Source organism: Microcebus murinus, chromosome 17, assembly GCF_040939455.1.
Source record: "Microcebus murinus isolate Inina chromosome 17, M.murinus_Inina_mat1.0, whole genome shotgun sequence".
NCBI classification, from domain to species: Eukaryota; Metazoa; Chordata; class Mammalia; order Primates; family Cheirogaleidae; genus Microcebus; species Microcebus murinus.
In genome coordinates, this window is record NC_134120.1 from 25,380,915 (window position 1) to 25,403,154 (window position 22,240).

At 47.5% G+C, this 22,240-nt stretch overlaps 1 protein-coding gene across 1 annotated transcript in view; it reads left to right on the forward strand.

Annotated features, from left to right (window-relative positions):
• The first annotated feature begins 1,916 nt into the window (after positions 1-1,916).
• The window catches only part of LOXHD1 (lipoxygenase homology PLAT domains 1), a 73,576-nt gene continuing 53,252 nt past the window's right edge, over positions 1,917-22,240 (forward strand). The window contains exons 1-6 of the mRNA XM_075993764.1: positions 1,917-2,050; positions 13,609-13,775; positions 14,595-14,699; positions 16,315-16,443; positions 17,235-17,399; positions 18,265-18,446. Coding sequence (XP_075849879.1) covers positions 2,034-2,050; positions 13,609-13,775; positions 14,595-14,699; positions 16,315-16,443; positions 17,235-17,399; positions 18,265-18,446 — 765 coding nt within the window. The 5' untranslated portion in view covers positions 1,917-2,033. The remainder of the gene's footprint in view (positions 2,051-13,608; positions 13,776-14,594; positions 14,700-16,314; positions 16,444-17,234; positions 17,400-18,264; positions 18,447-22,240) is intronic.

The window sequence follows — 22,240 nt, forward strand, 5'->3', positions numbered from 1 at the left end:
CGCTGTGTCTTTCTGTCTCCAGCCAACACCTACGAGGTCCAGGTGATCACAGGGAACGTGCCCAAGGCCGGCACTGATGCCAACGTCTACCTGACCATCTACGGCGAGGAGTACGGGGACACGGGTGAACGGCCCCTGAAGAAGTCAGACAATTCCAACAAGTTTGAGCAGGGGCAGGTAGAGTTCGGGTCTCCGGCCCCTGGGCGGGTGCCATGGGGCGTGATGCCCGGCAGTGTGCTTTGTCGGATCCCACCAGGTTTCACTCAGCACCTCTTCTGTAAGCACCAGTGCTCTGCAGTGGGGTTAGGGGCAAAGTATAGGCAGGCTCCAGTGCACGGAAGCCACAGGCTAGTGACCCACAGGAACAACCAGAGAACAGTGGCGACAGCCCACGCTCAGGCGCCGAGCAGGGGAGCAGGGGCTGTAGAAGTGCTCACCATGAGATGGCACCTTGGGGACAACTAGGGGGAAGGAGTGACTTAAACTGGCCTTGGCAGATGAGTATGGTGTAGAAGTATAAAGATCACAGTAGAAGATGTTCTCAGAAGACGGGACCACATGAGCTAAGACATGGAGGTGGAAATGTGGAAGGGTGATCCCCATGGGTAATTTAGTGGATAAGACCAATTTAGTGTACAGGGTGGGTGGGGCCCTGAGAGTATTGAAAGGCGGGCTGAGGAGCCCCAACTGCATCCAGCCTCAAACTCCTGGTTTCAAGCGATCCTCCTGTCTCAGCCTCCTGAGTAGCTGGGACTACAGGCACGTGCCACAGTGCCCGGCTAATTCTTCTATTTAGTAGAGACGGGGTCTCGATCTTGCTCAGGTTGATCTCAAACTCTCTCAGCCATGAAAGAAATGCATGTACCACACTCTTTCTTCCAGGTACAGCGGGAAAAGTGTGAAAAATAAAGCTGTCATTTTTGTCCTTCTTGTCCTTTAAGATTTTACAATATCCCCTGTCTAGAAGACTATTCCATACCTCATCCTTCTCATTCCTGCCCCTTCCCAAAGCCAGGCTCTCTCATTAACACAGAGAAACAAAAAATGAATTGGGCTGGGCACGGTGGCTCACACCTGTAATCCTAGCATTCTGGGAGGCTGAGGTAGGAGGATTCCTTGAGCTCAGGAGTTTGAGATTAGCCTGAGTAAGATCGAGGACCCGTCTCTACTAAATAGAAGAATTAGCCAGGCATTGTGGCAAGCGCCTGTAGTCCCAGTTACTCAGGAGGCGAAGCAGGAGGATCACTTGAACCCAGGAGTTTGAGGTTGCTGTGGGGTAGGCTGATGCCACAGCATTCTACGCAGGGCAAGAGTGAGACTTATTTTTGGGCTCACTGCTTGATCATCTCAGGAGCCCCCTGCTTTTTCTTTAAACATTCCCTCCCATGACTTGAGGATCAGGGTTTATTTCTGCATTTCAGTGCTTTCCATTAAAAAGTATAGCCACTATATTCCTAGATTAGAAAGAAATTTCTAGAAGACGACATAGCTGGTACAACTGATGAAATCTGAATACAGACTGTTAGATAATACAATAGTATTGTGTTGATGTTAAGTTTCCCGAATTGAACCATTGTACTGTGATTATATGAGAATGTCCTCATTCTCAGGAAATCCAAGATGAAGCATTTAGGGGCATAGTATCTGCCACTTACTTTCAAATGATTTGAAAAAAAATAGAGAGAAGACCAAGAGAGAGCGTGCAAGAGATAGAGAGGACAGAGAGTGAAAAAGCACACGTTGCAAATCGGTGCAGAATATCAGTGAAGGTGCACGAGCTTTCATTGTACTCTTTCTGCAAGTCTTTGGTAGCTTTGAAATCCTTTTCATAATTAAGAGTCAAAAAAGTTATAGCCAAGAAGACCCCATTCGCTTATAGGTCTCCCCTCGCTGAGTGCTACCCTGGCCCTTCCCAGACAGACACCTTCACCATCTACGCCATCGACCTGGGGTCCCTGACCAAGATTCGGATTCGCCACGACAACTCAGGCAACAGAGCAGGCTGGTTCCTGGACAGAATAGACATCACCGACATGAACAACGAGATCACGTGAGCGGGCCGGAGGGGGGGGTGGGGGGTCTGCTCCGAGGTAGGCTGTGCTGCCACCAAGCTAGTCCTGGAAGAGGACTGAGGGTGGGTGGCTGACGTCTGAGGGTGAGGGTGGGCTGGGTGACACTGGAGGGTGATGGTGGGTGGCTGTGTGTCATCTCTCTTGGCCAGCATGCTGGGTTTGACCCATGTAGCAGGGCACGGGTGGGCATTGCTTTTCTCTCTCTTCTCTTGCTGGGCAGCCCCTGGAGCTGCTTGCCCTGAGAGATGACTGACTGGCAGATCATCCAATCTGGGAGTTCTTGAGGCCTGTGAATTCAGAGAAACGGGGTTTTCAATCCCTGCCGGACCTTCCGTGGCCCAGTCTCCACACCCAGGCTTAGCTTACCCTTTCCATGTGTAAAGCAACTTCCAGGACATTATTTTAATGTTCTATACCAGGGATCAGAAAAATTTTTTCTATAAAGGTCACATAGTAAATATTTTAGGGTTTTCAGGCATTTGGTGTCTATATCCACGGCTTTGCTGGTGTAGCACACAAGCAGCCATAGATGATACCTTAATGATTGGGCACGGCTATGTCCCGATAAAGCTTCGTTTATGGACACTGAAATTTAAATTTCATGTAATTTTCACATCATAAAATATTATTTTTCTTTAGATTTTTTTCCAAAAATTAAAAAATATAAAACTTCCAGGATGTACATACGCAGGTGGTTGGCCAGATCGGGCCGGGAGGCCATGGTTTGTTGGCCCCTGCCGGAGGCTCACAGAGCTAGGAGGAGAGTGCTATGTCTTCCTCCAGAGGAAGGAAGCATGCCCCAGGGGAAGGAAGCATGCCCCAGGGGAAGGAAGCGTGCCCCAGGGGAAGGAAGCGTGCACCAGGGGAAGGAAGCATGCCCCAGGGGAAGGAAGCGTGCACCAGGGGAAGGAAGCGTGCCCCAGGGAGGTGAAGCCAGTGCCCCAGAGCCAGGCAGTGCTGCTATAGCCAGGACTGGAACTCCAGCCCATCTGCGTTGAATCTGCTGTGTTTTCCACCATTCGGCCACATTGTCCCTTGGGTGCAAGGGGCTCAGGGTCATAGAGAGGACAGAGGCCCCTCTGTGTGGAGTGGAGTGGAGCAGAGAGGGGAGCCCGAAGACCCTGAGTGGCTCTGGCTGCTGAGGGCCTGCCAGCCCCTGGGGTTCAGTGGGCACCCCATAAATAAAGATTTGTTGAATTGAATCATCTTGGCCCACAGCCTGATGTTTCTTGGAGCATGCCCTCTTCTTGGGCTTTCCTCTGTGCAGAGCAGGGAGTGACAGGGCATACCCATCTCCCATCCCACCCTGCCTCATTGGCCCAAAGGGACACTGAGGCACAGCTTACAGATGGCCAATGCCATGTTTTCCTTCGAGGTTATTGTGACGGCACATAAGGGCTGTGGGACAACCCCATATCTGGGAACCGGGGTCCTGACCTGGGGTCTGTCCTGTGCCAGAAACTCACCAGGTCACCCTGGACAAACCACCCCGTCCTTATGGCCTTTTGTTTCTTCTCCTGGTGAACGGGCTGAAGAAATACAGCCCAGCTTCCTTCTCAAGATGTTCTGAAAATCTAAGGCATTTAAACTTTGAAAGGAAAAAGTGCCGGAGAGCCGTAAGGACAGACACAAACCGTGAACACCCCCAGTCTCCCTGTGGCTGGTCAGGAAGAGCTATTCCGTGCCATTGATTTGGCGTTTCGGGGCCAGCCCACCAATTTAGAAATTACTGTAGCTTTCTAATCTATTTTACTGTCTGTCAGTACTTGTCTTCCTACATTATTCTTTAAAAATATTAGCTATTCTTGCTGTTTTCAAATCAAGACATTAAGTGATTTGAAAAAAAAAAAAAGTTCTCTTGGAATTTTGATTGTTATGCCCTGATTGTATGCATGGAGAATTGCATGTTTAGAATAAGTGCTACCCTGGTGCACTTTTCCGTTTATCCCACTGTTCCTTTATGTATCGCAGTAATGCTTTATAATTTTCTACATATAACTGCTGCATGTTCTTGTTAAGTTTATGCCCAGGTATATTGTCTTTTATTGCTTTTGTGAATGGAATCTTCTCATTGCTGTTCTCTCTCTCCCCTCCCTTTCTCTTTTTCCTTTCTTCTTCCATCCTTCCCTCAGCCCCTCTTCCCTCCCCATCCTGCTCTGTTGGTGCTGCTAGTTTACCCTACTCTGTCTCCTTTGCTGTCGAGGCAGAAGTCAGGAAGGGCTCTGCGATGAGCCGGCTTCGATAACCTTCAGGCAAGGGCAACTCTGAACAAAGCCTGCTTTGGGAGATGGACGGCAAATTATAGAAGTGCAGAAGAAACAGAATCAGAATAGCGGATGCCCCCTCTCTCGGAGAGACACCCCCTTCCCCGGCAGTACCTAGGGCCTTCCCTGGGCCCTGCATGCCCTTTGTTAGCTCAGGATTGAGGCCCTTGCAGTCAATAGGATGCGAGAACACGGACAGCGTCCCTCACTGCAGTATGTCAACAGCCTCCAAGCCACTGGGTGTCGTGGCACTTCCTGCCACTCATGCCCACCCCCTCGACCATCTGCAGAGCCTGTTGGCCCTTCACCCAGCAGGGCTTGAGTCCCTCCCCATCTCCCTACTTCACCGGCTCCACCCCTGGCCAAAGCCTCCTGATTGGTCCCCTGTGTCACCCAGGCCCTCCTGTGGTCTACAGCAGCCCAGTGACCAGGATCACATCACTCTTCTGCTCAGAAGCCTTTTCTTCACTATGGGGAAAAGCTAAAGCACTTCCGGTGGTCGGCTCCACCTGCAGGCTATGCCCCCCTGCCCCTCCGCATCTCTCTATCCTGGTCCCCCTTGCTCACTCCTTGCTGTTCCTTGAGCCCAGTGGACCTTGTCCCAGCTCGGGGCCTTTGCATTTGCTGTCCCTGCTCCCCAGCAGTCCCTACCCCAGGGGCTCACTCTCACACCTTCTTGAGACAGGTCTGCTCAGTTGTCAACAACTCAGTGGGACCTAGCATACGCCCCCTCCCCCTTATGCCTCTTTCTGTCTTCATTTTCCTCTGTATCACTTGTCCTCTGACTACAATAAGCTGGCATATTTAGTCCTTATTCATCTCCCTGAAGGAACATGCTAAATTCCGTGTAGGTAACGACTCTGTTTTGTTTGTTGCCGTGTTCTCCTCTGAACCTAGGAGAATGCCCGGGGCATACCATGAATACTTATTAAATAAGCTAAAACATAAAAAGGATGGTTGCTGTATTGATTCATTTGTTAATTTGACAAAGGCATGCCCTGCTAAGTACTGGGGCTTTAATATTAATATTACAGATCCATATCTCAAATGGTATAAGTCAGAATAGGCTAGGTTCTGCTAAGCAACAAACAGCCCTAAAATGTCAGTGGCCTAACACAACAAAAACTTATTTCTTACTTATGTCCAATATATGTCTGCTGTATGCCCAATGCAGGGTATCAGAGGACTTTTGCTCAACATGCTCACTCAGGGACCACAGCTAATGGAGACTTTTCCTAAACATATGCTTCCATGGTCAGAGTTGTCATGGAAAAGGGATGTGACAAGTCATGCACTTGCTGTTAAAGATCCCTTAGAGCTGAGGGATTTTATGTATATTAACTAGGGACTTAAAAATTCAGAGTCCTTCAGCATCCAAGACTCTGAGCCTGTAATGTTTGGGTTTCAGAACACGTGACAGAAATGGTACAATATTTAGGGGGTATATTGTCTTTAATTTGAGCATATTTGTTAAGTAATTCAGTCATTGGATATGCTACTTTCTATCCTGATATATTGCATTGTGGTGCAGTCAGGGCCTTCAGTGCATCCATCTCTAGAGCAATGCACATTGTATCCACCAAGCAACCTCCCATCATACACCTCCCACCCCTCCGAGTCTCCATTATCCACCATTCTACACTCTGCTTCCATGTGTACACATTATTTATCTCCCACTTATAACTGAGAGCATGCAGTACTTATCTTTCTGTGTTTGAGTTGTTTCACTTAAGATAATGGCCTCCAGTTCCATCCATGTTGCTGCAAAAGGCCTGATTTCATTTTTTTTTATGGTTGCATAGTATACCACTGGGTATATTCACCAAATTTTATTTATCTAATCCTCCAGAGGAGGATATATATATCAATATATCAATGTAGCAAAATTACACTCGTACCCCATAAATACATACAAATAAAAAATAAATGGAAAAATAAAAATTTAAAAAATAAAGGAAACAGAAAGGCACAATTTCATTTAATCAATAAGCCAATGGATGTGTAACAGGATAGAAAGTAGCAGATCCAATGACTGAATTACTTAACAAATATGCTAAGTAATATGGTGGACACTTAAGTTGATTCCATATCTTTGCTACTGTGAATAATACTGTCATAAACATACAAGTGCATGTATCTTTTTTATATATTATTTTATTTTCCTTTGGGTGGATACCTAGTAGTGAGATTGCTGGATTATGTGGCAGTTTTATTTTTAGTTCTTTGAGAAATCTCCATGCTGTTTTCCATAGAGGTTGCATCAATTTACATTCTCACCAACAGTGTATAAGAGTTCCCTTTTTTCCACATCTTTGTCAGCATCTGTAATTTTTTTTTTTTTTTTTTTTTTTTTTTTTTTTTTTTTTTTTTTTTTTTTGAGACAGCGTCTCGCTTTGTTGCCCAGGCTAGAGTGAGTGCCGTGGCGTCAGCCTAGCTCACAGCAACCTCAAACTCCTGGCTCAAGCAATCCTCCTGCCTCAGCCTCCCATGTAGCTGGGACTACAGGCATTCGCCACCATGCCCGGCTAATTTCTTTTTTTTGTATATATTAGTTGGCCAATTAATTTCTTTCTATTTTTATAGTAGAGACGGGGTCTCGCTCTTGCTCAGGCTGGTTTCGAACTCCTGACCTTGAGCAATCCGCCCGCCTCGGCCTCCCAGAGAGCTAGGATTACAGGCGTGAGCCACCGCGCCCGGCCTGTAATTTTTTTGTCTTTTTAATAATATCCATTCTGATTGGTGTAAGATGATATCTCATTGTGGTTTTAATTTTCATTTCTCTGATGATTAGTGATGTTGAACATTTTTTCACATGCCCATTGGTCATTTGTTTATCTTCTTTTGAAAAATGTCTATTCATGTCCTTAGCCCACTGTTTAATGGGGCTATATTTTGTTGTTGTTGAGTTGTTTGAGTTCCTTGTAAATTCTGGATATTAGTTCCCTATCAGATGCATAGTTTGCAAATATTTTCTCCCAATACACAGGTCATCTGTTCACTCTGTTGATTATTTCTTTTGCTGTGCAGAAGCTTTTTAGCTTAATTAAATCGCTTTTGTCTATTTTTACTTTTGTTCCCTGTGCTTTTCAGGTCTTTGTTATGAGAATTCATTGCTTAGATCAATCAATGTCCGTAAGAGTTTTCCCCAGGTTTTCTACTAGTATTTTTATAGTTTCAGGTCTTACATTTAAGTCTTTAATCCATATTGAGTTGATTTTTGTATATGTTGAGAGATAGGGGTCCAGTTTCATCTGTCTACATATGGCATCCCAATTTTCCCAGAACCATTTATTGAAAAGGGTATCCTTTCCCTGCTGTATGTTCTTATCAACTTCATCAAAGATCAATCAGTTAGCTGTAAGTATATGGCTTTATTTCTGGTTCTCTATTCTGTTCCACTGATCTGTATGTCCCCTATTATACTATTTTATTCTGTTTTGGTTACTATAGCCTTATATTTTGAAGTCAGGTAGTATGATGTGTCTAGCTTTATTCTTCTTGCTCAGGATTGCTTTGGCTATTCGAACTCTTTCTTGGTTTCATATGAATTTTAAAATTGTTTTTTCTAATCTGTGAAAAATGATATTGGTATTTTGATAGGGATTGCATTGAACCTGTAGATTGTTCGGGGAAGTATGGTCATTTTAATGATATTAACTCTCCCAATCCATGAGCATGGGATGTTTTTCCATTTGTTTGTGTCCTCTTCAATTTCTTTCATCAGTACTTTGTAGTTTTCCTTGTAGAGATCTTTCACTTTCTCAGTTAAATGTACTCCTAGGTATTTTATTTTATTTTTGTTGCTATTATATATATATATATATATATATATATATATATATATATATATATATATATTATCCTCTTGATTTGATCCTCAGCTAGATCATTACTGGTTATAGAAATGCTACTGGTTTCTGTATATTGATTTTTTATCCTGAAATTTTACTGAATTTATTTATTGAATCTAAGAGATTTTTGGTGTAAGCTTTAGAGTTTTCTAGATTTAAGATCATATCATCAGTGAACAGGGATAAATTGACTTCTTTTCCAGTAAGGATGCTTTTTATTTTTTCTCTTGCCTGCTTGCTCTGGTGAGGACTTCCAGTACTATGTTGAATAAAGGTGGATTAATAAAATATGGTATATGTATACCATGGAGTTCTACTCATCCACAAAAATGAATGGTGATAGCACCTCTTGGATTATCCTGGATAAAGCTAGAACTCATTCTACTAAGTGAAGTATCCCAAGAATGGAAAAACAAGCACCACATGTACTCACCATCAAATTGGTATTAACTGATCAACACTTAAGTGCATATATAGTAATAACATTCATCGGGTGTTGGGCAGATGAGGGGGAGGAGGGGACGGGTGTATACATACATAATGGGTGCAGTGTGCATCATCTGGGGGATGGACATGCTTGAAGCTCTGACTTGGGTGAGGCAAGAGCAATATATGTAACCTAAACATTTGTATCCCCATAATATGCTGAAATAAAAAATAAAACTAATATGATTATTATTTAAAAAAAAAAGAGTGGTGAAAGTAGGCATCCTTATCTTCTTCCAGTTCTTAGGGTGAACACTTTCAACTTTTCTGATTAGGTGTGATGGTGGCTTGTTGTATATGGCCTTTATTATTTTGTGGTATGTTTTTCTATGCCTAGATTGTTGAGGATTTTTATCATGAAGGGATGCTGAATTTTATCAAATGCTGTTCTCCATCTATTGAGATGATCATATGGTTTTTGTCTTTAATTCTGTTTATGTGATGTGTTACATTTATTGATTTGTGTATGCTAAACCATCCTTGCATCCCTGGTATAAAACCCACTAAATCGTGGTGTATTATCTTTTTAATGTGCTGTCAGATTTGATTGGCTAGTATTTTGTTGAGGATTTTTGCATCTATGTTCTTCAGGGATATTGGCTTGTAGTTTTCTTTCTTTTCTTTCTTTCTTTCTTTCTTTCTTTTTATTTCAAAATACTAAGGAGGTACAAATGTTTTTGTTACATGGCTTGAGTCAGGGCTATAAATGTGCCCATTACCCGAATAATGTTCATTGTACCCATTAGGTGAGTTTTTGCCCCTTCCTTCCTCCCCTCTTCCCCTGCCCCCTGCTTGATTTCCAATGACTTGTACTTCCCTCTATGCACTTGTGTGCCCATTGGTTAGTTCTGATTTATTAGAGAGTACATATGGTGTTTGTTTTTCCATTCTTGTCTGTGGGATTCTATGTGGGTTCCCTTTCTGGAGCAGCATGTCTGTACAATCTCTAGGTAGCTCCATACGTCAGGTCCGAGGCCTATGTGGGTTGAGAGATTCTCCTGTGGTCAAGATTGTAAAAGCCTATTTCAGAGTGTGGGGCACTGGGAGTTTCTCTTACTGTTTCCCTGCATCCAGGAGATTCTCCCAGCTCTCAGCCAGTCCCTGGCCCGGCAAACTACCTTAAACCCTCTCCTTACTTACTTTTGGTGCTTCTTATCACTTCTCTGGTAAATCCTGGCATTCTTTCCTGGATAATCTGTTCAGAATGTGAGTATCTACTTACTATTATGGTTCCTGTCTGTGGAAGAGGCACATACTATCTGCCACTTTTTCCTTTAATACCCTAACTAGCTGTGTATTTTTAAATCTGCAATAAAGCCTAATGCACTCAATTTCAAAGACAAAGAGCCAAATGTCAACAAAGCTAGAAATGTAGTTAGTGTCCTGGGTTCCATCTGTATTCAACCTGATAGTCTATACTTTTTCTATCTCTGTTCTCAGCCCTGAGCCATAATAATTTCTGTTCTGATTGATGCCCTGGAAGGTTCCATGAGATCTCTAATAATTAAAGACAGATACTATTCTTGAATTCCATTACATTTGGCAAACACGTTGGGTGGGCTTTCCAGAAAGGGTTGAACAAAAAGTTGTTGAATTTTTTTCCCTTAAATTTTACCTAATAAGAAGATACTCTCTGGAGCACCCCATTCCTCCAGGGATCTTGGGGATCCTAGAATGTTGAGACAGAAAAGACTTTACAGATCATGTCATCCAGCCTTCTTAGTGAAGAAATTGGCCCCTAGGGTCCTGCAGCATATTAAGGGCAGAAAAGGGACACAAATCCAGAGTTCTTGAGTTCCAGACCCATGCTGTTGTCATTATATCACTCTACTAGAATCACAAGTTTATTTACACTTGATGTATATATAAGCCTTTAGCTTATATTCAGAAATGGGGCCGGGCGCTGTGGCTCACGCCTGTAATCCTAGCTCTTGGGAGGCCGAGGCGGGCGGATTGCTCAAGGTCAGGAGTTCAAAACCAGCCTGAGCAAGAGCGAGACCCCGTCTCTACTATAAACAGAAAGAAATTAATTGGCCAACTGATATATATATATAAAAAATTAGCCGGGCATAGTGGCACATGCCTGTAGTCCCAGCCAGTCGGGAGGCTGAGGCAGAAGGATCACTCGAGCCCAGGAGTTTGAGGTTGCTGTGAGCTAGGCTGACGCCACGGCACTCACTCTAGCCTGGACAACAAAGTGAGACTCTGTCTCAAAAAAAAAAAAAAAAAAAAAAAAAAAAACAAAAAAAAACAAAACAGAAATGGGATGGGAAATTCCATATGGAATTATTTATATTGTATAATACTCAATTTTGCAATCTCCTCATTAAATTCTTTTTTTTTTTTTTTTACTCTGTCTCACTCTGTTGCCCAGGCTAGAGTGCCATGGCATCAGCCTAGCTCACTGCAATGCAACCTAAAACTCCTGGGCTCAAGCGATCCTTCTGCTTCAGCCTCCCAAGTAGCTGAGACTACAGGCATGTGACACCATGCCCGGCTATTGTTTTCTATATATTTTTAGTTGTCTGGCTAATTTCTTTCTATTTTTAGTAGTGACGGGGTCTAGCTCTTACTCAGGCTGGTCTTGAACTTGTGACCTCAAGCGATCCTCCCGCCTCGGCCTCCCAGAGCGCTAGGATTACAGGCGTGAGCCAGGCCTCATTCAATTTTTATTTCCAGTGAAATCGGTAATTTTAACAGCCTAAACTTTGTTTCAATACTCAGTTTAAACTTCCTGCTCACTTGAGCCCTTGCTCTTTCTTTGCACTGCCCTTGTTTAGCAATGTGGTGGGCGTGCTTGGCCCAGAACCCCTGCATGTGACTCTTCTCCTTTGTTCCTTAAAAATCCCCTGCCTACTCCCCTCTCCAGTACCCAGGGACCTGGTTAAGCAGGATTTTTTCCTGGAGGAAGGGGCGGGGTCAGCAGGACGAATGTCCTTCTAAACCTTCAAGTATGCTTGTTGGTACTGTGAGGATAGGGGCTAAATTTCTAGCACTCAGGCCAGGCCCAGCTCCTGCTCTGGTCTGTCTGTCTGAGAAGTAGATTCTGAGATGAGATCTGCCTGCTGTCACTGCAGTAGGGAGCATGCTGAGGGACTTTAAAGTCTTGATGCAGGTGTCTCAGGGACAATGGAGATCGTGTTCCAGGAAAGCCAGACTCTGTCTGTGTGCATTTGCTCTTAGTGCATGTGGGAGGGCTCATGCCTTTTCCTTTCTGTCTCTCTGACTTTTCTCTCTCTCTCTCTCTCTCCCTAAATAATCTCCCTGGCTCTTTCTTTGTGTGTCTCTCTCCCTGTGTCCTTGTCTTCTGCCAACTTCCTACACTCATTTGTCTCCGCCTCTGCCCTGACCCCACCTCTTTCTTTATTTCTGTCTCTTTTCCTTAATTGGCCATAATTTAGAACTATAGCCTATTATTCCTAAGTTATTCGATTGAATAAAATTTTAACTTTCCCATTCATACATTTAAAGGCTGAGAAGCAGAACAGTATGTATTTTTCACTTAAACACTAATTTAATGGCAATTTAACTTATGTCGCCCCAGGTTAGACTTCTCCTGCCCTTTAAAGCAATGCCCATCAATATAAAAGTCCCCCCTCCGGACCCCATCTGAGCCTGGGGACAGAGGTCTTGCTCTCTGGTTCTGCTTCTCTGACACTTTAGCACTCGGAGGCAATGAGGACTGTAGGGGAATGTGGGGCTCAGGCAGAGACGAGACCCTTGGCGGAGCACTGCCCCCACCTATACAGATTTGGACCTTTTCCTGAGTGGCCCTTACATATCAGGGCATGGATGGGGAAGAGGGACACATGGGGAGGAATGGCCTCAACCTAGAAATATGCTACATTCTCGAACCCTTCGAGTTGTTCTGGGAGCTTAGGGGCCAGAGAGGAGCTGCCCAGGCCACAGCCTCCGGAGAGCCCAGGCATGGGCTGGGGAGAAAGAAAGGGGAGGGAAACAACAACCATGGTAGTAGCAAATTCCTACCAAGAGCCTACCTTGGGCCAGACATTTTTAATAAGTACTTTAAAAGTTTAATTTCACATAATCCTTGCAACAACATATGCAATAGGCAATACTATGCTTATTTTACAAAATAGTAACCTGAGTCACCAGGACAGGGTTAGCCAGATAAAATACAGAATGGCCAGTTAAATTAGAATCTCAGATAAGCAATGAATAATAATGTTTTTGTGTAAGCACATCCCAAATATTGGCTAGAACATACTTAAAACTTTGTTCGTTTTTTTACCTAAAATTCAAACTTAACTTGGGTTCTGTTTTTTTATTGGCTCAATCCGACAGCCCTGGCACAGAGAGGTAAGGAACTTGCTCAAGATTTGCAGCTGTTAGTGGCGGAGCCAGGGTTTACACCCGGACAGTCTGCCCCGGGGGAGTTGTGCTGGGCCTGCCTCCACACTGAGGGGTCTGGCTGTGACCTCCCTCCCTAGGTGGCCGTGGCTGTCTCCGCACCAGCTCCTCAGCCACACTCTTTGTACCCCCAAAAGCATGGGTGGCTCATTGCATTAAAATTTATTGACTCAACACTTGGGTATCAACACCTGCTGTGTACAACCCTCTCTGCTGAAGTAGCTCCGGTGAACAGGTTAATTCCAGAAAGGGATGGAACAATCCTCATAAGTCCCTCTCCTTCTAGATATTTCCATCTAATATGACCTTGACTGAGGGTCTGCTATGCTCCAGGCATGTCACACAGCCATTTTCAATGGAGTGTCTGGAGACATGTCCTCTTGTTTGTTCTCTGCCCCAGGCCAGTGACTAATGAGGCGATTCCCAGGCGGGGTAGGGTAAGAGGATGACACCGTGAGTGCAGACGGGGGAGAGCGTGGGGCCCCGTGGAGGGCCTCTCACTCGCAGCCTGTGACTGCTCCTGCAGGACACCATCCCCAACCTTTCTTACCGCGCCTCCCGCAGGTACTACTTTCCATGCCAACGCTGGCTGGCCGTGGAGGAGGATGACGGCCAGCTGTCCCGGGAGCTGTTGCCAGTGGACGAGTCCTACGTGCTGCCAAGCGAGGATGAGGAGGGTGGTGGTGGTGGTGACAACAACCCCCTCGACAACCTGGCCCTGGAGCAGAAAGGTTTCCTACACTGGGGCTGATTTCTTCTCTCCAGCATCCTTCCCCTCTGCCTCCTTCCACCCTAGGTCTCCATTTTCCCTCCCTCCCCTGTGGGCTCTGGGCACCTCCTCCTCTGACAGTCTATCTGTCTGTCTGTCCCCCCCTCTCATTCCTCCATGGTAAGAATGGGGAGGTGAGGAGGGCATATTCCCATATGTCTAGCGAAGGGCTGGGTACAAAGCACATGGCTTAGGACGGAGTTATTGTCAGGAATAGAATCCAGGTCCGATTCAACTTGTGCCCTCCCTTCTAGCACATTATAGGCGCTCAATGCATTTTCGACAAAGGAAAGAATGAACAGTAGCCTTCGAGAGTTCTATAATGCTGGAGCTCCTCCCCGGAAGCTTGCATCCCTAAAACTCTTCCCAGCCTAGAGGAGTCAGGTTGGGGCTCTTGGCTGGTGAGCCTCTGTCCCTTGAAGTCACCCCAAGTCTTTCTGAACCATCCTATCAACTCTATTGATTGAGGACTTACTGTGTGAGCTAAAGGCAGAGAAACCTCATCTCTGCCCTCTGGAAATATCCAGACTAATGATGACTGCAGAACAACACATGCTGCAGGTAAAATGATCCATAGAAATGGCCAGCATGAGCACAGAAGCGTACTTATTACTAATCACAGGCTCACAGGTGTAGGATGGAAGGGGCGGGGGGAGAACTGGAGCGATGGAGCTGGTGGTGCACATCTAGGAAGCCCTGCTAGAGGAGGCGGCTGTCCTCCCTCCTCCCTTCGTGGGAGGAGCAGTCTACAGCTCACTGCTCTACCTGCTTCTCCTGGCAGATAAATCTACCACATTCTCAGTGACCATAAAGACTGGGGACAAGAAGAATGCAGGCACAGATGCCAATGTCTTCATCACACTCTTTGGCACGCAAGATGACACCGGTAAGAAAGCCACACAGGGCTGAGGTTCACCCACATTCCTCCCCGGGGAGATGGGCAGACTCAACAGCAGTTCCCAAGGAAACCCTGGGCATGCCTCTGTGTCCAGAAATTAATTGGCCAACTAAAAATATATAGAAAAAATTAGCCGGGCATGTGGTGCATGCCTGTAGTCCCAGCTACTCGGGAGGCTGAGGCAGGAGGATCGCTTGAGCCCAGGAGTTTGAGGTTGCTGTGAGCTAGGCTGACGCCACGGCACTCACTCTAACCTGGGCAACAAAGTGAGACTCTGTCTCAAAAAAAAAAAAAGAACTAAAAGGACCTATTCCCTGACCATGGGGTGCTTATATGCTAATACAACAGTGTGCTGGAAAGAACACTGACTCTGGATTTTGGCTGATTGGTTCAAATTTCCATTCCACCATTTATTAGCGGTGTGACCTTGGGCAACTTACTTACACTTTCTGTGCCTTATTTCCTTGCATTTATAAAATGGGGATAAAACTAGTATGTACCACATATAGGTGTGGGATTTATGAATTGAATATGTGAAATATTTGGGACAAAGTGGAACTCAATAAATGTCAATTATTATTATTATTATTTAATAGGTTAGATAAAGCAGATAACATATAATGAAAGAATTAGGTCATAACTTACAAACGCATGTGATTGCAACAGTTCCTGAACCATGATCAAAGGAATCGATGGTCCCTAACAACTGCTTTTGTTCACGGAGGGCTTTCTATGTGTTAGACACATTCCCGAGCACTCTAAAGTCATCATACTATTAAATCCTAACAACGACCCTTCAGCAAAGGCACCAAGCCCTCTCCTTTGTGACATTCGAGTAAACCAAGTCTCAGAGACATTAAGTAATTTTCCCAAGGCCACTCACATGGTAAGTAGCAGAGCCAGGCATTGGACCAAGGTCTGTCTGTCTCTCTGTGCATTTATACCCTTCTGCAATGAGTCTATGAATATCAGAAGACTTCCTGCATGAGGTGAGCCCAGAGCTGGGACTTAAAGGCTATGTGGCATGTGCTGAGGCAGGAGGAGATGGCCAGGACTCTGAGACCACCTCTAGTTTCAGACTGACACCAGAGCCAGAGTCCCAGGATGGATTACATACGTGAGATTTGGTGCAAGGCAGTTGAAACCAACCTCATCTGTCATTTGGAAAGGAGTCTGCAGAGATCCCCACCTGTCCTATCCCCGGAAAGGACTCCCTGTTTCCCAAGCAAGCATGACGAAGGTGGCTTTGTCACTGGCTCCCTGCCCACATAAAGAACTGTGAGCGGTAGGGAAAAAGAGCAGACATGGAATTAGGGTCCCACCACTTTCTCCTGGGTGTTCTTGGATAAGGACTTTCTTTAGACATAAACTGGAAATCAAATGCACACCTCAAAGAGTTATCATAAAGCTCAATAAAGGACACACACCCAAAAAAGGCATTGGACCAGGTGCAAAGGTGCCTAGTGGATGATAATTGCATAGTCTAAATTTGGCAGAAGGTCAGAAATACAGTCACTCTAAGGAGGGACTAAAACATTTAGGTCAGACTAGGTTTAAAGGGTCTCAGGTGCAGCCGGTCATGTTGGGGTCATCCGGTTGGCAGGAATGACCCTCCTGAAGTCCTCCAAGACCAACAGCGATAAGTTTGAGAGGGACAGCATTGAAATCTTCACGGTGGAAACTCTGGATCTGGGAGACCTGTGGAAAGTCCGGATCGGCCACGACAACACAGGTTTGGCTGCCTCTTCTTCCCGATCGTTCTCTGCTGAGGCCGTAAGTTCCGGGGACAGGTTTCTGTGGGCAGCTGGGGAAGACTCTGGAAATCTGAATGCCATCTGCCTTCCCTAATGACACAGCCTCTTCAATCCTTTAGCTTGGTGAACCCACAGCTCAGACCTAAAGATTCTGGGCTGTCCTGGATACTGGTGATTTTTAAAACATTTCCCATTCCCTAACTTTGGTAATCTTAATGTGGAGCCAGATTTGAAAACCCCTGATCTAGCTCAGTTGTTCTCTAACTTGAGTGTGCATCGGAACCACCGGGATGGGGGTGGGGGTTTATTAAAACAGATTTCTCAGCCCCACCCCCAGAGTCTTTGATTCAGTTGTGTCATCCCTGCCATTGGGTGAAATTATAAAATTTTGGTGAATACAAGCTCTTTTCAGCATCTCTGAGGTCCCTGTTTGGAGCCCCCTCCACCCTGGACAGCATTCTTGCTTTTTCCTACCCACACTCGCCAGTCCCCCCAAATCCCCCCTGCCGTCCTGTCATCTCCTCCCAATGGTCCTTCATTCTTGCCAATTTCACTGACAGCAGCTTGGAGCGTGGTTTAGCTTCAGCTGGGTGCATGCAGTAACAGGAGTCGTTTTAGCAATGCTGCAAGCAGAAGGGATGGCACACCAATGGTGGGCTATAGGTACCAGCCGTCGAGTAGGGAAGGATGCTGGGAGTCCCTGATGTCACCCACAGCAATCCATCTCTGCACAGGTGCTTGATGGGTTCTGTGTCTCCTCTCTCTCCAGGCAAAGGCCCAGGCTGGTTTGTAGACTGGGTTGAGGTGGATGCCCCATCTCTTGGAAAGTGCATGACATTTCCCTGTGGCCGCTGGCTGGCCAAGAATGAAGACGATGGGACCATCGTTAGGGACCTCTTCCACGCAGAGCTTCAGACGAGGCTGTACACACCATGTAAGGACCACATGTGACAGGGCTGGCCCTCTCCAGGTCCCCATCCCTGGCAACCCCAGCTTGGCCCCAGTTCCTCCTCCTCTAGTATTGACTCTGTGCCAGGTCCATGTTGGAGAGTTGGGTCTCTTGTCCTTTTCCCAAACTCCCTGTGGAGGTCTGTGGGCAAAGCCCTGGCCCCACACGCTGCTTGCTAGCAGCGCTGATGGGTCAACTCTATTCAAGGACAGAGAGTCCCTGGTAGGGCAGAGTAAACCCTGGAGCAACCCTCACCTCTTGCTGTCCCTTCCTCTATGAGAGACTCTGTAAAGTGAAGGAACCTGCATGAGGGGTCAGGTGTGGCACAGGTGGGTTGGGGAGGGCAGACTAGGGAGTGAGGGGCTCGGAGCAGGAGATGGGGGAGAAGAGAAAAAATTCTCACCACTGGCTGATCCACTTGGTGAGTTGCCCCTGAAATCTAAAGCTCCTGTTTATGGAGCATCTTTAGCGAAACACCATGTCAAGTGCACTTTACAGATAGTGGAAACCGAGGCTTGTGAGTAACTTGCCCTGGTCACACAGATGGTAGAGATGGCCCTGGGATTTGAGCATAGGCTTGTCAAATTCAGGAGTCTGTGCTTCAATCACTCTGGTGCACTAGCTCTGGGATGTGAGAGGCTCATAGACCCTGGTCTGAGGGGACCGGGGCTTTTCATGGGCACCGGGCAGGATGGGCCCCACCTGTGGTTGCTAGGCAACCACGTGACAGTCCAGGTCCTTGGGCAGCAGCTCTCCAGTGCAAGGACCCAGGCAGGTGGTGCTGGGGAAGAACTTGTCCTCACCCATGCTTATTTTCTGTCCTTTCGTCCCCTCTGGTCACCACCCCCAGTTGTTCCTTATGAGATCACCCTCTATACCAGTGATGTCTTTGCCGCTGGGACAGATGCCAACATCTTCATCGTGATCTACGGCTGTGATGCTGTGTGCACCCAAGAGAAGTACCTGTGCACCAACAAGAGGGAGCAGAAGCTGTTCTTTGAGAGGAAGTCTGCCTCCCGCTTCATCGTGGAGGTACTTGGGCTCAGTGGGCTGCCCAGGGATGGGGCGGGTCAGAGAGAGGGGAGGGAGAGGGAGCCCTGTGTTCAAGGCAGGACACAGGCCCTTCATCTTGGGGAGCTGCTACTAGGCAGGAAGGTGGGCAGCTCATCCAGCCTCTCCAGGCCTCAGCCCACCAAGTAACCAGGAGGACGGTGAAGCTAGCCCTGTCCCTCCAGGACTGGTATCGGGATCAAAGGTGATGATGAGTGGACAGGGCTTGGGAAAACTAGAAGCACAAAGCCAACGGGCATGTCCAGTGCTTCCAACAACAGACACGTACCTACAGGTGGGGTGTGGCTGCCAGACTTGCTGGTTCTGGAGGTCTCTTGGTTCTGTTGGCCAGGGGTGGGTGGCAATCTCACCACCAGTGGTCACGTGGGGCTAGGATCTCTTGCTCAGCTCTCAAGCTATAGCCAAACATGCAATACAGAGGAACAACCCATGTGCTCCATGGCTACCCTTCAGGTCTGGGCAATGGGAGCGGTATTGTTCAGTGTTTACAAGGGATGCAGGTCTTAGCACCTTGGAATCTCATACACTTCAATTCAGTGCACACTCACTGTGCCTCTCTGTGTGCCCAGCTGTGGCTGGGTTGGGTGGGAGACACAAGAGGAGGGCAGGGCTCAGACCCTGCCTACAAGGGGCTTACAGTCTACTGGGGACCCCAGACCTCCACACAAAGAAATGAGAGTGACAGTGATCATCATCCTAACTGACCCCGTGGGGCACTGTCATGAGGAGTTTATGTATATGAACTCACTTAACCCTCACAACCACTCTGTGCTGTAATTGTTCCTGTGTAAATCTGGGGAAACTGGGGCACAGAGAGTTTAGCAGCTTACCTAAAACCACACAGCTAGGACATAATGGAATCAGGATGTAAACCCAGGAGGATTGGCTCTGGAATCTGTGCTCTTAGCCACTGCAGCAGATGAGCCAATGGGCTGGGCTTTGCCGTAGGTGTTGAGAGAAGGAAGAAGGGTTCCTGGAAGAGGTAGAGTTGAGCTGGACCTGAAAGGGAGCCTCAGCAGGGACAAGAAGAAAAGGCATTCCTAGTGAGGGGAACAGCATGGCCAACAGCCCAGAGGTGGAAAAAAGCATATGGTTTGAGGTTCAGCCAGATGGCGGGGGCACAGGAGGAGAGTGATGTGACGTGGGTGGAGGGCAGGAATGAGGCAGGACTTAAAGGAGAAGTGTGGGAGCCTCAGGACCCTGGACTCCCCGGGCAGTGGGGGCCTCTGAAGATGTGCCCTTTATTTTCTGGGGTGAAACAAAGTCCAGAACACCTTCCTTCTTCCTTAGCCAGTTTCTGTCCCTGGGGACCACCCCTGCTCTCTTCCCACCTTCACCAGAGCAGTCGGTGCTTATAGGAAGGTCTGTCACCTTTGTTGAGTCTTTTAAGAGGACAATTCAAGGGTGATTCATTAATCCACACAACACTAAACGTCTCATCCAGCCAAGATGTCACGGTGCGTGAGTCATCCAAGCAGATGCCGTCAGTGGCTGAGGCTGTGATGACACCTCAGCAGGACTTCCGGGGGCTTTATCAATGAAGTCCCCACGAATAGCTGCTATAATTTGCTGGTAATTTTGTTGCTATTTTTTTCTTTTCAAATCTTTCTGGGTCTTGCGGGTGTGTGAAGTTTGGAAACAAATGAAAAGGCTTTGTCTCCTGGCCTCTGTCCTTCTGCTCACCCATGTCCCTCTCTCTCCACTTCTCTTTCCTGATTCATCTTCAGGCAAGAAGTATATTGTGGTAGATTGTCCCCCAGAGGGACAGTGCTCGCTGGAGTGCGAGGCCATAACCCAAGGTCTGACGCTGGCTTAGGTGCTAACTCAGGGGCAGGCCACTCTTCTCTCTGTGGCTCCTTCCCGAGACAGAGGGGGTGGCCAGAGCAATAATAGCTAAGAGCTATTGAGCACTGCTCATGCACCAGCCCGGGTCTAAGGACCTGATGTCTATCAACTCATTGAATCCTCGTAACACATCCGAGACATACGTGGTATGATTACCCCATTGAGGAAACAGCACACGAAAGTTAAGTCATTCACTCAAAGTATCACGAAACAGCAGATCCAGGATCTGGACGGTTTAGTTCCAGAGTTTTCTCTGCTCAATTCTTTTGCTTCCGGGGAGAACACTTGGGTCCCTTCGGAGGCTAACGTCTTCTGACTCCATGTCTGAGGCTCCCCATCCATGGCTAGCAGGCCCCTAACGGCCTCCTCATTCTCTGCGGGGTTAGTGCTGAGACAGCTACCCTGGCACACGCAACTGAGCGATGGGAGGATTAAGGTCACGGAAGCACTAGTGGAGCTGGAGGCCCACACATCTCGACCCTCAAAGAGCTGGGACCGGAAAGAGGCACCTGGATGCAGGGAGAGGCAGGCTACTCTCACTCCCTGGTTCTGCTGGACAGCCCGTGTCCTCAGGTGGAGCCCCTGTGGACCAAGGATGTCCCTTCCCCATAGCTTCTGGGCTGCCCTGGGTGTGAAGGAAGAAGGTCCATGGCACTGATGTCAGCCTGAAATCATCTATTCAATGATCTTTGTGCAATGAGTCAGAGCCTTCAGGGGCTCAGAAGACCCCAAAGGGCCATTACTGTCAGGTTTCTGATGAGGACTTGGTGGCTGGGCAGTGGGGAGTTGGGGGGTCCTGCAGGCTAACAGCAGCAGCTGCTGCGGTAGCGTCCGTGTTAATTCCCAGGCTTTGCAGCGGTGGGCACTGCACTGGCCACTTAGAACTAGAAAACAGTGGACAGAAAGAACCATGTCTGTGATCTTAGACCTGGGAGTGACCTCAAGGTGTTACCCCATCCATTCCCCTGCCTTTGGCTGAGTAAGACACCGCTCCCCACCCTATTTTGTAGATGAGGAAGTTAAGGCCTGGAGGGTCGGGTGGCTTGCCTAAGGTCACACAGGTAGCAGGAGGGGGGTGGGACAATGTTCCCCAAGCAATGCTGGTGGGCTCCCCTTGGCTGCCAACAGCAGGTAGGGATGTGGGGAGGGAGGAAGCCACCAGGTGGAAGCTGCTCCAGTTCATTCAGAGGCCTCTTCCACCTGTGCTCATGGAGGCTTTGTGTTTGATGAATGACTCAATCAATCCTTCAGACACCATTCACTCATCAGGAGTTTGCTATTCAATGGGAGCTGGCTACGCTGCCTCCCCGTAGCACCTGAGGGCTTAATGGAGTGGGCTGGGCAGCCAGCTCCACAGGGAAATTGTCAGGAGACTCCAGTCTACAGACAGCCCCAACCCCCACCTATTATACCAAACCTCATGCATGAATTCTGTGGACCAACCCTGAGCCAGGGCATCGGAGCCATAGTGTCTCCTTGCCCTTCTTTCCCTCTTCCCTGACCTTCTCCTCCATCCCGTATTCTCATATTGCCCTGGATCCTCTTAGGAATGAGGCGAGGCATGTTATCAATAGGTATGTGTAGAGCAGAATATTCTCAGAGAAGAATGTGACACATGAGAACCAGGAGAGACCCAAGGAGCTCTTGGGGGCCCTTGAGTAGGGACCGGTGGGATGATCAAGGGCAGCCTGGGGGAGAAAGAGCCGGAAAGCAGGTGCCAGGCTGCGTGGGCAGCCTTGCCTGTGTCTGGCCACCCCACTGCTTCCTAAGAGGGGCTCCCAGGGGGTCAGGATCAGTCGGTCCTGACTGGGCCGCTCCCCTATAGTCAAAGGCTCCAGGCAGGAGAGAGAAGAGGCTGCCGCCCCCAGTCCAGGGCTCGCCACGGCACACGTGTGTCAGCTTCTCCATCC